Below are 19,236 nucleotides of genomic sequence, written 5' to 3' on the forward strand. Positions count from 1 at the left end.
CTGACACGGTATCAGAACGTATGAGACATACTGGTTTTAAACTGACTGTGAGAAGAATCAACATGTTAGAGTCCATTCTGGATTAAAAGCTGTTTTCATTGTCCACTTTTCTCTTTTTAGAGCACCACATGTGAAATACCTCTTCTCTGACCGACAGATTCCTGTCTGTATTATATCACTCACTCTAGTCACCCTGCTTGTCCGAATGTGCTGATTTGATTGGCTACATTGCGTCATGTGAGATGATTTACAGCAAATGCAATTGTTCTGTGGGTTTCCATGGGCCACTAAACCAACACTGTAAAGGCTGGAAAAGTGGTGCCATGTAATATAGAAATGCTCCATTAAAATGTGATAATTTGCAATAATTTATTGGTTATAGGCCCGGATCCGGGTCTGGATAGGACGGCCTCTGGGTATGGACCCGGAACAGGGTCCACCAATTGGTGACCTCTGATCTAAAGCATTATTAACCTTTTTATTAAACCATAGTCATGGTTGGGTACTTGAAGCCTTTTGTACAAATCCTAGCGCTTTCTTCCCCTGAAAAAACTTTGCAAGTGAACGTGATCTATTAGAATCCCGCTGAAACTGAACTGGCAAAACAAATTAGTTGTATAAGTATGTAAACAAAGTCTCTGGTAGACAAATGAGTTTTTAGGGCACCTAATATGTAACAGAATCTTATGTGCAATGAAAGACAAATATGTGATTTAAATAAAGGCTCCATATTGCATGAAGTCAGATGTGAAATTAGACTTTCCTGAGTGAATCCATTAAATGAAGTAAGTCATTTAATTAACCTCCTCCCCTTTATACCACTGATATAGCTCAAAATGTGCACTAATTACTATATAATGGAAGAAAATTGCCTCCACTGCATTCCACAGTTTTTCCAGTTTGTAAATATTGTGCAGTAAATCACAGTTTGAATCCAGAGTGTTGATATGAAGACCATCGATGTGGACCTAACTGCTGTAAAGTCATTACACAGTATCTGAGTAAAGCGGCGAAGAGATGCGAGTTGGAAGAAAACCGTGTCTTTGGCAGTAATCAGCTCGCTGTCGGGAACTGTGTATAAATGCAAATACTCAGAACACCTGCGAAGACAAGTCGAGTCATTTTGACTTTCTCTGATTTATCTTCCTGTTTTTCGATGTGACATTCAAATGTTCTCATGATGAGCTCAAATGAGAATGCACTGTAGCTCACCACATTATAATTAGCATTATCGAGACACTGACGACAGAGGAATTATAGAGCTGTTAGGTTTATTCATGCTAAACTAATTAACTTGCATACATAAAGTGAGTTCAAACATAAATTATATACATATATATATATATATATATATATATATATATATTTAAATGAATCTGCTTGCTCTTTGCTGTTTTAAAAGTTGTGTGTATGTGTGCTAACTATACTGCAAATTTTGACATAACACAATTTAATCTAAGATGCTGGCAAAGTGTCATCCAGTTTCACATCTGGTAACAGAGGTTTGGGTTTTGTATCAATTACAGAAGATCCTCGCACGTTGCCAGTCACATGTGACCTTGTGTATACGGCTCATGAATTGGCCACACAATTGTTCAGGCTAATAGGAGCAAATAACTGAATTAATATGCAAATCCCTCTGAAAGGATTTCAAATTGATCATGCATTAGCACAACCTCATTTAGCTTGATTTATTTCCCAAAGTTTGAAAGACATGGTTTGGCCCCCCCGTGTGGTTTCCAGTCATTAAACAGAATTATGAAGCAGTCAGAACTTATCTTTTGGGCTTTTTTATTAACCAGAGGGTCAGGATTTCACCCTGCAGCAGACTTTATATAGACACTCCCTGAGGTATTTTTCAAAAAGAATAATGACAGAGGCTGATCTAAACAACAGTGTATGTGGGCCAGTGCCACTGTAATTGTTCATGTGATACAGTATCACACACAATACAGTTTTACTTGATGCTTGAAATTAATTCAAGAAAAATAAAAATAAAGACGATACATTTTGGTAACCTTTAATTTACAAGCTGTGATTTATGTAGTAGTAATAATAATATAATAATAATTTATGTAGTAATGTAAAGAAGTTGCTAAGAAATAACAAAGTCAAATCCGTAAAATCAGGATAGAGACAAGTTGTAGTTGTAGAGATATTTAGTATTTGTATATCTTAACCTAACAGAAAGAGGGTGTTGGCATACATTACCAAAGTTTACCAAAGTCAAAATTCTTGTCGCACAAAACAAACGCAGCAGCCAGTTTCCATGGCCAGGTACCTTCACTACAATAAATCTAATATATCTGTGTTTTCATTTGAGGGTGACTCTATACACTTAAGTTATAATGTTACTATGTCGTTTTTTACTTTGTCATTCCAAAGAGTTCATGTTACGCAAGGTAACAACATTTCATGGTACCTACCTTGTCTTCATTTCATATTTTTTTTAATAATTTATTTGTAAAATATTGACATATTTCATCCAGATGGGTTACCAGGCGGGCCACACTGGCCATGGGAAAGTTATTACAGATTTACAGTTAGATTGCTTATTACCATGCTCTTATTTGTGTTGAAACTACCCATATGTTTGAAAGAAACAACGCACACTTAATGTCTGTAAATTTAATGAAATGAAAAAAGAATCAAACAAATGACAGTAGCAGCCATGTTGTTTCAAGGTAGCAATGTTAAAAAGTTTGAACTAACTTACAGAATAATCCTTTGAGCTAAAAAGCAGTTTTAGATTTGCATATTGCTTTAGTATAGACTTTATCTGCTACCAAGTGCCCTCTTTTGATTTTGGAAATCACAGTGTTGTCCCCTTTTGATAACATTTAATTTTCCTTATAATAATGTCCCCATTAACATGCCTCAGCAGTAGCAGACACTAGCCTTCTCAGTCACATACTGTACTGAACACTGACACAATCTGCATTGCTGTGCTTGGTAGCGTGTTTCAACTGCGTCAGCAGGTTATTCGCCAGGTTGATCCCCTGATTTGTTATGTTGGGCACCAAGCGGCACCCTCAGGCTGCCTGTACGCTGTGATCGATCTCAGACACCTGGGCTTTGATGGACAGGTAGCAAGGTATGACTCCCCCGGTCTGATCTCGGCCCCCCGTACCCCCTGCAGCTGCTCACCTCCTAGTGCACAGCGCTCCAGATCGCTCAGAGGGGGGGCTGACAGGTAGATGTGCAGCGAGCGCCCCGCTGCACAGAGCTGCAGGTGAAATAAACCTGCTGCCTGTTTGTGTGAGTGTGTGTCTTTGATAGGCTATTGCAGTCACTCAGCTTCTCACTGAAAACAGTTAGGGGTAAAATAAACCTGCAGTCTTCCATGAAACCCAAGATCTTTTCGTGTGGTGTGTAAAAGGTGAGGTTGAATTTCACGTGCTCGACACCAGATCTGTGCACATGCGTGTGTGTGTGTGTGTGTGTGTGTGCGCTGTACTCTCCAGCCTTGCTGTGGCACCATTTATAAATGTCCATCAGCGGGCAGCATAGCGAGGCACTGTGTCGATCACAGTTAAGCTCTCCCTCTTTCTCTCTGCGCTGCTCCCTTCTTCAGCTGGCCCCAGTGGACGGAGAGAAACACTAATGGCCGCTCGTTATAGAGAAACACTGACATGAAACGGGTCTTAATGAGCTGTTTTCTGTTTTGTATTTTTCTCTGGGGGTCATTGTTATTGGTGGGAAATTGATTGGCAGCAGGCCCGCACCCATGGGGGCTCTGCGATATTCTGGGCGATAGCAAAGTTGTTGCAGCAAGGGCAGCTTTGTTGCGATGTTTGCAGCTGCGGGGTGTGTGAATGCATGTGTTTTTGCATGAGGGAGCCGGTGTGTGTCTACTGGGTGTTGGAGGGTTGTATGCACTGTTAGAGAGAGAAACACACATCGGAATACCCAGGGTTCCCATTTGCTCCCTTGCAAAGAATATTTCAAGCAGTGTTCGGAGAAAACTTTACATTATTGAAAGTTTCAGGGATTTTTCTTCTCAGAAACCACATTAGTGGACAGCTACAGTATCTCTTTTTGCAGTCCTGCGCTATTGAAACCCAGCTTACCTTCAAATTAGATTGCGTTTGCCTGCCTGTCACAAATTGTTTGCATTGGATGCTACTAATGGTTGGAGATAAAGATAAAGTAATGGTGATGCAAATGAACATACTGATTGCCATATTGCATTTTTTCTTAAAATTCAATTGAGACTCAAGCAATTGAGATAAACCAACCAAATCAGGAATTGTGTTTTGGCTAATCCAGTTGAATAATATACCTGACTTGCATTAACTTGCATTGAAGTATGCAACACATTATAAGAAGATGGAGCTTTATAGCTTCATTTAGCTCATTTCATAGTTTTGTAACGCATATTTACTGCATGGTTCAGCCTCAGTGCTCTCATCAATCCTGTTTCCAGGAGCAGCAGGAAGCTGTTTCTAGCAAATGAGCTCTGACAAACTCACTGTATGCTACCTGCCAAGCACTCGAAAAGACAAAGTTAGTTGCTAGCTGGTGAAGACAGAAGGACATGTAGCTGCTAAAGAGGCAGAGATTTGTCTCAACGCTTGGTGGAGACCAAAACAGAGCTACAAGGAGAGGAGATACTGGGTTTGTCGGAAACACAGCTCCAAGTATTGTGACATTAGTTTCAGCATGTAACTATTAAATTAGCATGACAATAGCATTACGTTAGCCTTATATTTCAGAGGTTTGTGTCTTGTGGCTTGTTTTTGAGTATATTTTTGTCCAAAAATGCATTCATGCAGTTTTGATGGTGTAGCTAGTTTGGTAGCAATCGTGGAGTAAAATATGTAACACTTAATATCTTATATTCTTGGACAGTTGTCACTCAGATGTGAATAATAAAGGAGGGACTAATAAAGGAATTCTGAATTCTGATTCTGAACTGGTCCACCTAAAAGGTCAGCATGTTAACTTAGCCTGGGTCGAAGTTGTCGCAAGCAAGGCGCTGGAACTTGGGCCTGGTTCTTGAGAAGTTGTAGCATTTATTCCCCCACAAACAGCGTAAACTGTACATACACTGCACTGCTACCATCACAGCATGACTCCCAACGTCATACTCTCTCTCTCTCACTGTCTAGCACGCACACTCACTAAAGGTACCCAACTCACTGAGCTACTTGTATATCACATTGTGATTTGAAAGTCTTCGACAATGACCCAATGCTTAGGCATAGTGGGCTACCGGTCTTGCCGGAGATGTAGTAGTAATGTAAAATATGGAGATCGAAATGTATGTTGTGTTGCAGCCATCCTTTGACAAAACACAGTGTATTTTTACATGTAAATCTCACCTTTTGCAGCTTAACATGGCATACAAAATTCAAACTCAAATGCATGTCAAATTTTTTCTGTGTTCTTCTTCTCATTAGACAAGTCATCTACCTACCCAACAGTGATCGAAAGGTCTTCAATTTCTCCCCTCCTATGAACCATGTTTTTTTATCAGCTGTATTTGAAAAGCCCTAATCTATGCATCAAGCAGCAGCACTCAGTCTGCACTTGGTAGATAAAGGCAGCTGGCATGCTCCGAGGCCAGACTGAATATCAAACGACTTTAGATGAAGCCCGTTCCCTCCAAGAGAGGCCCTGAAAGCAGCAAGACTCCATCCATGATTATAGCCCGTCCAGCGCCTCAAAAAGTGACTCGAGATGAGAAAAGATTGCGCTATTATTTAAAATCGGTGGAAAAACACAATGTTTTTCACTATGGTGCAAAGCAATTCTCCGAGCCGGAGGTAGAAACAGCATGAGACCATTCATCTTTTAAAGAGTGGCACATAAGATTCACTTAGAGGTCGTGCTGACATCATATTTTATGCCTGGCAAGGAACAGATCTGGGTATGAGCCTCCTCATGTGGGGCAAGCTGTGTTCTGTCCACTTTAAAATCACAACAAAGGGCTGCGTTTTCTTTCTTTTCAAGAACTGAAAACAAGTGTTCAGACCAACTTAGTGGATTTGGTCTTTGAATTGTGTTTCCAATGAAAATGTCTCATAACAGATTCCAGATCCCTGTCACTTCTGACAATGATAGATCCAAACAGGGAACTTACAGTGTATGAGTTTATATGTAGCTTTCGTCTGACAAATGTGCCTGCATGCAGCATTCATATGTTGTCCTTTGCTTCCATTGAGTTTGTGTTTGTGTGACATTGCAGGGAGTTTGGCCGCTGGAAGGTGAACAGCTTGGCCCTGGAGAGACAAGAGAACAATGGCTTTTCCTTGCCGCTGGACCCCGAGTTCCTCCAGACCATTAGGCAGCTGGGCAGGAGGCCCAGTCTCGGTGCCATCACTGACAACATTATCAGAAAATACGGAACCCATTTCCTGCTTTCTGCCACACTGGGAGGTAAATAAAGTAGATGGGCAGGGGTTTACTTTGATTGTATTAATGTACATTAACACAATAAAAAGGTGAGGCTTTGGGCATCCAGAATGAACATGTGGCCTTTTTCCACTACAGGAAATCTACCAGGTACCTTTTTACAACCTCAGGAAGTTTTATCATGTTTACATCGTTTGCAACGTCTAAATTTAGTAGTGAGTCAAAGAAAATGTAACTTTTCTGTATTTGCTTTTTTTTTCAAAAGCTCACTAGATCTTTTCTAATTTGAAGACATCTTAAAGTCTTGTTTCCAAAATCCATAAAGACATCACGTCATGCAGCAATAAATTCCAAAGAACTGCGAGATGAATCTGCATTAAAAAACATTTTTTTAATGAGTTTTCACAATGTTAACAAAAGTCCAAAAGTTCAAATATGTTGTGGTATGTGACCTATTTGTCAGCTTTATTCAGAAAGTCTGCAGTACATGCATGCAAGACATGCATATTACGTATTATTGCTAGCTTGACCACGGAGCCCTTCACGTACAAAAATGACTCTAGAGGAGTAGGTAGAGCATCATAATTTGAAGCTGAAGGCCACTGATCAAGCTGCCATTTTTGACAAGTTGGGAGTGATGATGTGTTGGCTGGAATCCCAAGTAGAAATGGGATGAAGGGAATTTGATTTTATATTCTGAATGTAGTTCCTGCGGCTCATGTTCCTAGAACTACTTTGGTGGAAAAAGGCTGTTGTATAATTCCAACAACAGTGTCCTAAATTTGCCAGCCCCTTCTTTCTCTGCTTGTCCATCATTGTTGCTGTTGACCATCAGTTGTCAAACACAGGTGAATTTCATCCTGCAGTTAAACATAATTGAAGTGCTATACCGTTGCTTCTCCTACTCACACAACTACACATAAAATAAATATTGTCTCAGCTGTGACTGAGGGGCTGTTTGTGGTTTTTCCAGCTCATATTCTCTGATTCGACATTTAAAATCTGTGTTTGGAGTTGTTTGACAAAGATGTCGATGGATCCGGTGTTTCCATAACAATAGATGTAAGTTAGATGTAATGCGCAGCAAAGCTCCCATGGCTATCTGCTGCACAATCTCCTCCCAGCTCCTCTGCTGGCTCTTTTCATCTCATATCTCTTGTGCATAAACTCAAACAGTCTCAATGAATACCAACGGTATTTAGAAAAGATCGGGGAGATCTTGCACATGATGTGTTGCAAACAAAAAGAAAGGTATCACAGCTGAAGAATGGCCTAAAACAGCCTTGGTATTACCTTTGGCTAGTGTTAAGGAACAGGGTCGTATTCATCTGAGCAACAGTATTTTAAAGCGGTTTTGATTTCATTGAAAGGATAATCTGAAGTGTTTCCAATGGTTTCCTTATTTCAAGCCTTTTCTTTCAAGAAAAACGTGTCTATACTGTGCTATTCTTATAACTTATGAAATGATGTCATCTTTTTTATTCTCTAGTTGTTAACAGATAATCAAGACTTGCTAATAGACAAAGTGAGTTGTTAAAACTGATGGGTTTTTTTCACACTGCTGTAGAGATGTGTTAACCTTTATCTACCCCCAGCGGTACTGTATTATACTGTTAGTTCTACTGTAATTTCTCTACAAATTAAGACCACATTCCCCATGAAACCCAACACTGTTAAGAAAGATTTTTCCATCGATCTTTCACTCTTTCCACTAGTCAATACACCCTCCTCTGAAAGCTTCGGCCCTGTTTGTATTGAAAGACTGGCTTCATAAAGCATCTCAATTTGTCAATTACACTGTAAGCTGCAGACTTATCACCACATTTGACACCAAGGTATTAAATTAGCAGAGGCAGTTATGTTTTTTGGTTCAGAATTGTTTTTATTTTTAAGGTCATTATATGCAGATGAAATGTGTTCATGGGTCAATATTTACCCATAATGTGAGTGTGTGTTCAGGATGAGTCATTAGCGAATTTTGTGTGCATGTCTGCGTTTGTGTATTCACAGGGGAAGAGTCATTAATGATCTTTGTGGACAAGCGGAAGTTGAGTCGGACGTCTGAAGTGACTGAATCCAATGGCACAGCTGTGACTCTGGAAGCTCTGCACCAGCTGGCTGCCTCCTACTTTATTGACAGAGAGAGCACCCTGCACAAGCTGCACCACATCCAGATCGCCTCCACTGCCATCAAGGTAAATGCCCACTGCTCTCTGGGCTTTTGTCAAACACAATAGCAATGAGAAAAACAAGTAGATAGACAGGTTCAATTTGCGCCTATTGTTGGATATTTTTTTTTCATGTATTATTGCAGCAATTTCAATGAGGACACGGTTCAAATTAGATTTTGTTTCAGTGGGTAAACGTAATCATTGTATTTTAAAAACATGGCAAGTGGTCTTGATTAGCTCCCTCGCTAAAAAATTAATGAAATCATGGCCAGTATGGAGCGTTTGAATGGAAACCCTACAATCAGCAGGTTTAGCTTAATTTTAATGAGGAGAGCTGCTATTGCCAGCCAATCAGGGTTCATTTTTTTTCTTCTGTCTCTGTGGAATTACTCTCCAAATTAATTCAGTATGTACCCTTTTTTTTGCCTTGCAAACATTACAAACATTTAGTGACCTACATAACAAGAGTATGTATCAAAACAATACGATGATAACAGAATATTCTGGGATCATTACCATGAAATATTGGCTCATATTTCAAACCCGGAGTCTTACTGAACGCGATGACATTCACAAAGTTAGTTTGTTATTTAGAAACTTTGTTTATTGTTCTGAGAGATGCTATTGAAGCCCCTTGGACAACACACAAAGATCTATTCAATTTTCTTTTTGTTTTTTTTGTGCAGTACGGTAGGTGCGAAAGGTTTTGTATAATAAATACAAAATTCTTGCTGTGCAACGGCTGTTTGTGGGTTTTTTTTAAGATATTAATAGTGCATGTGCTCCCCTCTGGGCATAAGTATTGGAACAAATTAAGACACTCTACAGTGGTCAGTACTTGCCAAGTACTTACCACTTACTACCAATTACTGTACGCAGCTTACGACCCATCAATAGGCCCTCGGTGGGATACTCTGGCCCACTTCAATTGCAGAATATCATTATGCTGCAGAATATTAAAGCATATTTTAAAAGACATAAAGGAACTTCAGTCCTTGGCTGACAAAATTAGAACCACATTTACAGGCTGGACCCTCTGTATAGACTGATAAACTTAAGCTACCTTTTCCATTTTTAATTAATGAACCCTTCATAGTGAGTGCACTTTAAGACCTCACCTAATGTTGTTGCCAAGAACCCAGTGGCAGCTATTTCATAGGTTACCTCTGGATATTTCAATTGTAGAACTTCTCCAAATAAATGCTTTGATGGTGCATTAAGAGAAAATTATCCGGAGAGAATGCCTTTGGTGAGGAAACCTCTCTATTACTTCTCTTTTCTCAATTTTCTTCTCATCGTAAAATCTGTTGATGATGAGAAAATGTGTCCTGAAAAACCTTTTTAAATGAAGGAACTCCTTCCCACCTCTGTTTCCACTCTTTATGCCATGTTAAGCTAACTTGCTGCCAGTGGTACCTTTATATGTACTGTAAAAACATCGAGCCTTCTAATGTAACTCAGCACAAAAGCAAATATGGATATTTCACAAAATGTTAAACTAGTCCTGGAGACAGTTTAAGTAGAGGTATATCTATTAGTTAAAATGTATTTACTGTATATATTTCTTCATGTTCAAGTGATGTCAAGTACATGACACCGTGCACTGATTCTGTTTTTCATTTACCTCTCTTGAAGTACTTTTGTCAGCTGCAGAGGGTTTTGTCTAAAGATGTCTCTTCATTGTGTCCAAATAAAACTTCTTGTCACTTGTTAATGCATTCTGGGAACACACCTATAAGTCCTTTCTTTGTCTTCGAGATCTATAGGATGGCCACATTTGTCGGTGTGTTCCAAAACCATTACAAATCACTGTTTCAAAATCGTGTTCTTATCTGCCACTGATTAAGTCTTGGTTTAGTTCAGGCACAAAAACTAACAACTGTAGGGGACCTTCATCATCGTTGTTCCAATAATAACCACTTGGTAATTATTATGGAATGACTGCCATTATGGTTAAAAGAAACCAGCATAGACTGTCAGAGACAAACAGTGGTCTTCCAAGTTTAAGTTTAGTCATTTGTTGAGTCATCTATGCACCTTGACCTCCACCCTCTGCGGACTACTTCCCTTTGTTTTCCACAGATATGAGTCATAATTCATATGGTGGCTAGAGGGCTTTGTCCCTTAAATGTAAACATATCCATGTTGTTTTAAAGCTTCTCTTCCCTCCATTCTGGTGTGGTGCAGCTAGTTCGTTGAGTGAGCTGTCATCGCCAGTCTTAGCTGCAACATAACTGCATTAATTAGCAGCATTAATGATATTTTAATGTCATTTTTGCATTTTGGTACATGAAGTTCTTTAATGTGGTGAAGCATTATTTATACAAAACAGGAAATATGCAATCAAAAAAATGGAAATAAATCTTGCAGTGCCCTTGGCCTGTCCTGCGGCAGCCCAGGGTGCCATGTCACACACTTTGTTCATGTTGTTAAGACTTTATGAAATTTAAATATTCTTTTTTGGAAAAGAAACAGAATCTATATGCAAAAAACTGACTGATCTAGTTGACAGTCTTTATGTAGACGATTGATTAAAAAATATACATTTCTTCTTGCTAATCTTACAATGTATTCATTTTATATGCTGCTTTGATTTGATCGGAGAAAACACGCACACATGCTCAGTGAGCGAATGACAGCTCAAGCAAGAGAAGAGATGAAGTCAGCAGTATTGTTTACATCCCTCCTTGTTCTTTCATGTGTGTATTCACAGGCTCATATATGGAGCAGTGTGCTATGAATATCAAGATATGCTTATGATGTAAATATAACCTTGCATCCTTTACTGCTTAATACCTTCGGGGTGTGTTCATTCATCACTCTGTCAGTTCTTATCAAGAAAAATGAATTGAATCGGCCGAGTTTGCCCTTCGCACCGCAGACTGAATTCCCCGTGCCTTCCGAGGAATCTGTTTCCTCACGTGGCTTTAACGTGTTTACACGCTCGTGGTAAACAACAGAATGAAGTCATGCAGTGTGGGTAATATCAGCAACCTGCAAAAACCGTCATCTGAGACAATGTCAGCTTCCTCAGTCTGTTTGACTTGTGTGTCTGCTGTGGTTACACCTGCCTCTGCAGTGGTGGTTCTGTGACTGGATGTGCCACACCCAGACACATCTGATACGGAGAATAGATCCCCTTTTATTATTTTAGCTGTGTTTAAACCTGTGGTATGACCCATTTATTTGTTGTTGTTTTACTGCTGCGTCTGGTAAAATTGAAATTGAAAGAATGCTGACATTTCCTGAAGTGCGCATATATTTAGGTATTTATTTACTGTATTCACAACGTGTAAGGCTGAGGTTAGATGAGATGACATGACATAGTATCCGACAGAGAACAGAATGAGGCTACAATGATGACGAAATACCTTTGAAACATGAGAGCTCTATCTTTACCTTCAGAACATCACTTCCTCAGCAATCAGGCTCGGTGTCATCATGTGACCTCAGGACGGTCACAGAGTTGTAATAGATTTAGGAAACTATTTTAAGGAACCAGTTTCAATTTATGGTAGAATTATGCCTTAGTGTAGTGTGGAAACCAAAACATCAGCCCCCCCTTTTCCAAATTTTTATTTTTTTTCCTATGATTTAGAGGAGAATTTTGCCTACTTATAATAAACTATTCTTTAGGTTTATCTAAAGTAAAATTACAAAACGATTGTTAGTGATGATATAGCCCAGCCCATTCTCCCGTTGAAACAACATTTAAAAAAACGGCTGTGGTTGCAGGTGAAAAGATGTTGAATGGCTCTCAAATTAAAGTTTTTTTTCACCGACTATTTGAAGATGTTGATTAAATGTTCACATTTTGAGTATATTACACTGGGAAATCACAATGCGGTGTCTTCGTCAAGCTACAAAATTACTATTATTATGAAAAATGTCTGTAGTGCAAATCCTGCACTTGAGACATTATATAATTTCACTGCAGGGGTCAAGAATCTAACCACCAACCTTCTGACTGGTGGATGACCACTCTACCTTCTGAACCATAACCACCCCGTGTAGTTTGGTGGCATCAGGCCTCATATTTATTTCTTCAACTTGTGCACCTCACCCCACATGTTCATGTTTGGAAAGGTCAGAGCTGTAACGCCTAAGTACTTATGCATGTGCTGTAAAGCAGTAAGCATAATGTTTTATTTTACATGAATCTATAGAACTGTTCCCATTACAATGTCTGAGAAGCTTCTCTGTGGCAGCTCATGGCCTTAGGGGCTCATAGTTCCATATTAATTACATCTTAAATGTGTTGAAATCTGTGTATTGTTTATCACATTTTCACTACCAGTGCAATATGACTTTGGAGATATAACTTCACAATAATAAATATTGTCTCTCTCTCAAACTTCAACTGAACAAACTAGCTTGTGTTTTGTTACACATTGATGTTGTAACTGCATTTCAGCCAGTCGAAAAGAGGGTGGAAAGACATCTTGAACGTTCAGACTAGATATCACCCAGTTTTCAACCACAAATCAGTTCTTAAATCCCAGTTAGTGCTGACCGGCATGTATCAGCATTTGGTCCATTGAATGTCAGCACACTGTGAAAGCATCCACAATTTGAGGGAGCTGAGGCTGATGCATTCCAATAGCTTGTTTTCTGTGACCAACAGACCATATGACAGTTATATAAAACAGAAAACAAAAAATATTCTCACATTGGAAAAGCTAGAGCCAGCATGTCTGGTATTGTGTGCCTTTTGCCAAATTCATTGATTGAAAAATATTCCTACCCATCAAAAATAAACCCCTGATTTCATGCTAAGCTCACAAAAGGTTGGTTTTACTTGCCCATGTGTTGCTAACCATGCTGACCATGTTGTGCAAAAGACCTCTTTGGTAAGATTTTATACAGGGCTGCTTTGTTTTTCAGGCTGTAAATAAAATGTGAAAAAACTAAGAAAAGGTGACCACACGTTTTAAAATGCCCTTCTATGATCAGATTGTCTATTTCCCAAGTTACATTTGGGGTTTGAGTGAAGAAGAATAAGATGAAGACTCTTAATTGACATACAATCATACTCATATCCGACCCACAGGAATGCTCATTCACCATACATGTAGTATAATATACTGTGACATAAACTCTCAGTCTCCTTAAAATGTACATGCCTAGATTGTTATAGTTATCAGTCTGGTGGGAAGGGCGGTGTCACATCTTATATCAGAAAGAAGACAAGCCTTAAGCGTTCGAGGAGAGAACTCCGCTAGAAAAGCAGGCATCATGGTCTATTTCCTCCATTCTGACTGTGTAGCTGCAGCTAAAAAACTAAATTGCTTGCCTTTTTCTGTGCCGCAGCCCATTTTTCATTGACTTGTCCTTAGTGATGCCCCACTATACAGTCCATCAGAGATAAAACTGTACATTCTCTAAAGTGAATTGGCAAGTGGACGTTGAGCTGATTTGGCAGCCACCACTGAACCAAAGTGCTGCTAAAAACCTCTCTGATTGAGATGAATAGAGAAGGAGCCCTCTGGGGTACATTTGTTTGTGAGGCGTTTTCAGGTGACTGATGTAAAATATTCACAGCATCAGCAGCCTTTAATTCTCAACATGGGTTTTTTTTTACCTCACCCCAATGAAGACGAATGCCAAAACAAGGCCGCCTTTAAGAAGAGCACTGGTCCCCTGGTTTCAAGAGATAACATATTTTAAATGGTAGAAATGCCTGGCCTGGAGGCCTGGAGGACTGAGCACAGCAGCACTGGAAAATAATCAAAGACGGGAAAAATGAGATAGGAGTGTGGAAAAAATGGCTTTGCTGTTACGTAGTGTGATGAATCAGCCCTTCCATTTCAGTAATTTCCTTTGAGAGTCTCTGTCATTTGTCAAACATTTTGTGGTATAAGTTAAGGTGTCATATTGCGACTGAGCAGACGAGATGAGAACGAGACAGACCGGCCTTATTTAGCAGGCCTTTTTAGCCCGGGATCAAAGTGCGGCAGGTACACAGGAAATGCTGCATCAATCACTGTGCTTAGCTTTGATTTGGGGCCCAGCTCCTATGTATTGAAGATTCATTAAACTAAAGTTGGGAGGAGAATATCATTGACAGGGAGGAGAAGTGATAAGGAATGTTTGACCCAATTTGCTGTGCGGAGCCTTGAGTGTTCAGTCAGTCATGCGGCGTTACACTTCATTTGTCGGAGTAGGAGAGAACACAAGTAAGATTCGAGCTAGAGAAATCAGATAATGGCTGCTGAGGAATGATTTGCAGGGAACACAGCTGCCTGAGTTTGGGGGCAGTTTTGATGGCCGGATAAACAAAACAAAACCAAATAAAAAACAAAGCACTTTGTTATCACGAGCATGGATGAATAATTCATATGGGGCAGATCTTCATTATTCAAAAGGAACATAAATGTTCTTCTTTTGTCTTTTCACAGTGTTTTCAACCCCTTTAACCTTTACAAGATCTATAGGTTTCTTTCCTTACAGGGGAAGATAATTGTAATTGCTGGAATCAGCCAATCACAGACCATTGATTATTATTAACTGTAGTTGTTAGTAATGAGTGACGTAATAAACACACCATTAAAATGTTGAGTAAATAAACAGATATATGTATTTTTTCTTGATTTCAAGAAGTAGGTTTGAACCAAAACTATTAGAATTATTAAGCTTTTAGCTCCCCTAGACAAACACACTGCAGAACTCTGCTGCTCACTGGCTACTAACTGCTAACAGCTAACTAACTCTCCTGCTGATTTCAATACATATTTTGCAGTGACCTCTTAGTTTAACCAGCGCAGCATAGTTATGAGGTCATGCTAGGAAGCTGTGACTGAGGGGATAGATGGTCTTCATATGTTTCATAGGGCTTGCGCTAAGTAGCCAGACAGTGATATTAACTATTCTTCTATTGTCCCAGGCAAAAGAACAACGGGATACCCTTAGTCTCAAGCCCTGCAGAAAGCTATGGCATTTTAGTGGTGCATCATCTGATCGGCAACTCTGATCAGCCTTTATAGAATCCACTGATCAAACTATTGAGAACAAACCCAGCTGGCAAATTGTATAGGTCCACACAGGGAACAACATCAGCTAGTCTAAGCACAGTCTTGGTCATAAAGTACAGCTGTAGCCTGTACCAACAAGAGCGTGGATAGTTCTGGACTGAGTCTGGCAAAGTCTTAGCCAAGTCTGATCCAAGAGATACAGCTCAAGGTCAGCAACACCGTCCAAGTCCAACAACACGCAAGTACACCACACATGCAGTATGGCCCATTGTTAGTGCTTGAGTCTTTCATTTCTAGATGTGGGCCTCATACATCATGCCCAACGTGGCTGGGTCATCCAGTACTCAGCCATGTGTCTTACTACAGCCTTGATTAGATCACTCAAGTCTGACTGTGTATGCAATATGTCCCACATCATACCCATATGTGGCCCAAGAGTACACTGCTAGCTTGGAATATCAGCCAGTAATGATCGGTGGGCACACAGTCGGATAACCTTACACCTTTAAACTTCATGGAGGATGGCTCCTGGCTATAGACTCACATCTGAGGTCCAGTGTCAAGATTTTTAAGAATTTCACTTTATCCAGCTATTTGTCTTTAATCTTCTCTCTTGGCCCCCTTTCAAGTGACTTTCTGTAAAAGGAAATAGCTTAGTTTCTTTCAAAGAGACTCTGTGACTCAGTGAACATAACACCACATACAGTATTATATGCCACTTTCCCTACCAAAGGTTCCCCTCCGCTCCCCTGTGGCTTGAAGCCGCTTTTTTTCCCCTTTTTTTTTGAGGGCATGCAATAATCTCATTCTGATGCTATTTTCCTCCTTCTCTCCCTTTTCTTGCTCATAGTTTATAAGCTTATCCCTTCGTGGTTGACATTAGAGTGTAAGCCAGTGCAACAAAGTGGTCTTAAAATGTGCATTGAAATCCTCAAAGACTGAATAAACAGGCATAAACGTATCCCAGATGCAAATGTGGATTTTCACATCTTCTACGGCGTGGTGATTAAGCGAGTGACAATTCTTGAAGGTGCAGCGAATGAGGCAATTTTGAAATGAGAGATGATTTTCATGAAACATTAATGCTATCTCGTAGTTTTTTTCCAGAAAGCAGAGAGTGCAGCCATTTAAAGTCCATTGTTGCTCAATGTGACAACACAAGCCCCACTAAGTGACATTTTATGCTGTTTGTGTGGAATTATTCATATGAGGGATTCACAGCGGTGATGAATCTTCATCAGTAAAATGCTCTCACCTAACTGGTCTTACAATAATATTAAAGCCTTACATTTTTAAATAATGGATGTGCCCCAGAGCCATCTCTATCAGTGGACCATGTTAACAGGCTAAGTGCTGCGTTGCCCTGCAGAGGCCCCACACCAATAACACAGAGGCTATCATCAATCTAAATACTGTGCAAGACAGGCCATAATCTGATTTAGATAATACAGGTATTTTATTAGGCAACTTGTGGCATAATTTCCTTTCATTGTGTTCTTTTAATTCAATTTATTAGCTCTAAATATTCATTTACAGCTTCTGAGTGAGATCAGGCATAGAGGGGACTTTCTGCTTAGTCTTAGTTCGTGTTTTTATGATTCATTTTACAGATCTGATTGATTGATGAACATTTCTTTACGTATGTTCTTGTTTTTCACTATCCTGCTTTCTTGATTTGCTGTGTCATCTCCTTGCAACAACTCTACTATTTCATGTTTCCGTGGCAAATACAACATGATTGAACTTGAGAGGAACTGAGAGGTGTGTGTTTTTGTGTGTGTGTGCATTACCTATCCAGTGGGAACACTGGAACCAACAATCTCTCCCCCTCCCTTGTAGAAACTGAATAAAACTAGCAGCTTTGCAGTGTTCAATCCAGTTACAATGCCAGATTCACTGGCTCTGGCTGGCAAAGTCGAAACAACACGTCCTGAACCACCGCACTTGTGTGCTGGGTCGCTGGGAGTGGAACTGTGTCAACTTTCTAAGCAGCAATGTTTCCCTGAACGATGTCTCTGGCAGCAGGCAGAGCGGCATTTTCACAGAGTGTGATGCAGAGCTAAAAAGGATGCCCTCAGGGCTCACTTGGGAATGTTTGCTTGGTGCTTGAATATACAGACTAGTGACAATTAGAGGAGAAACACGAAAAAAGGAGTGGAGAAACATAATGGATTCGGATGCTTCCACACAGGGCACGAGAGCTCAGTGAATGATGTAAATCATATACGCAATGGCACTCACAGTCACCAGATGTCAACTCGGGTGAGCCACTGTGGGAGACGAAAGTCATGCATGTGTTAGATAGTGCTTTCATCATCAAAACACTAAATGAGAGAAAATCTTTGGAACTCTATTAGAGCAGTGAATGTATCCCTCCCAGGAGCACTGGAGCTGGTATAACAGCTCACGATGATCAAACACCTAACTAAGAAACTTCATAATAATTTGGCACCCATCTATAATTGACTTGCTCAGTTAACTTGCTCTCCTTTTTCCTTGATGTGGTGCAATATTTTATAGGCCTAAGCCCAGTCCGCATGGGACTCATATTACTGGGGGACCTCGTGATTTAGAAATATAACCCCCCACATCTGAATTTCATGTGGCACATTCACACAGAATATGCAAAGTCTGTATTTTACTCAAATTTACTGACATTATCCACCGAATATGAAGTCAAGGCTCCGTGTAAGATCAACATTTTAGAAGCAAAGCATCTGTTCTTCAGCAGCCACATCAATAATACAGTTTAGAGTTGTTTTGCCTACTTTCTGCATGTGTTACAAGCACAAATACATGTTTGCAGCCCATTTAGATCAAGCAAAAGATGCTTTGTGGTTGTACTTGAATTTGACAACCTTTTGTTGCTCCTAACTTTCTCTGTCATTACTTTTATACATCAATATAAACTATCACACAGCTCTCAACTGAAAACAGATTTTTTTTTTTTTTTTTTTTTTTAAAGTTTGACCCCAAATCAGAGATGCCGATTCACAAGGGACTAACTGACATGGTTTTGGGATTTATTTTAGTCATTTCCCGGTTTATTTTGAAAGTTCACTCTCTTTGTGTCATGTTTTGCTTTACACTTCCTGTCTTTGTCTTTTTTCCACCTTTCTCCTGTCCTGTTTTTGCACCTCGTATTTCATCTACATTGCTACTCGTGTTCTACGTGTCATCCTGGTTTGTTCTGTTGTTTTTAGGATTCTTGCTTTTAGTTACCTGCCCTTTTATTGCTTACCTTTTGTTTTGCTTTTAATCAGCTTTGTTAATAAAGCTCACTTTTGGTCACTTCCAACTGCCAGCTGAGATCCTTGCATTTGGGTCCTTTTTTTGCTAAACATAACACAAATATTATCACTTGACCTCAATGTTGGCTGAAAAATGGTATATAATTTGCAGTGGACCTTTTTTTGGCAGATCTGCATGGATTAAAAATCACAGTAGACCTCCACAATTAAACCCTGATTCAAAAAAAAGATGGAATGCTGTGTAAAACAACAATAAAAACAGATTTTTTAAAAAAAAATATGAAAGCCTTTACAACTAATGTTTAATTTGATGTTATAACTGATAAACTTAATTCCTTTTGTAAATACTCAATATGAATTTGATGCCTGCAATGTGAGAATTAAGTGAGAAAAACTACAGCATCTCAACTTTTTTACAATCAGGGTTGTAATACAACAGAGGAGTCCCCAGGTAACATTAGTCCCATGCAAATACGGCTGTATATG

At 39.6% G+C, this 19,236-nt stretch overlaps 1 protein-coding gene across 1 annotated transcript in view; it reads left to right on the forward strand.

Annotated features, from left to right (window-relative positions):
• The window catches only part of LOC141005108 (BMP/retinoic acid-inducible neural-specific protein 3-like), a 56,152-nt gene that overhangs the window by 16,633 nt on the left and 20,283 nt on the right, over nt 1-19,236 (forward strand). The window contains exons 2-3 of the mRNA XM_073476869.1: nt 6,191-6,381; nt 8,368-8,552. Of these exons, the coding sequence (XP_073332970.1) occupies nt 6,191-6,381; nt 8,368-8,552 (376 nt within the window). The remainder of the gene's footprint in view (nt 1-6,190; nt 6,382-8,367; nt 8,553-19,236) is intronic.

Source organism: Pagrus major, chromosome 11, assembly GCF_040436345.1.
Source record: "Pagrus major chromosome 11, Pma_NU_1.0".
NCBI lineage: Eukaryota > Metazoa > Chordata > Actinopteri > Spariformes > Sparidae > Pagrus > Pagrus major.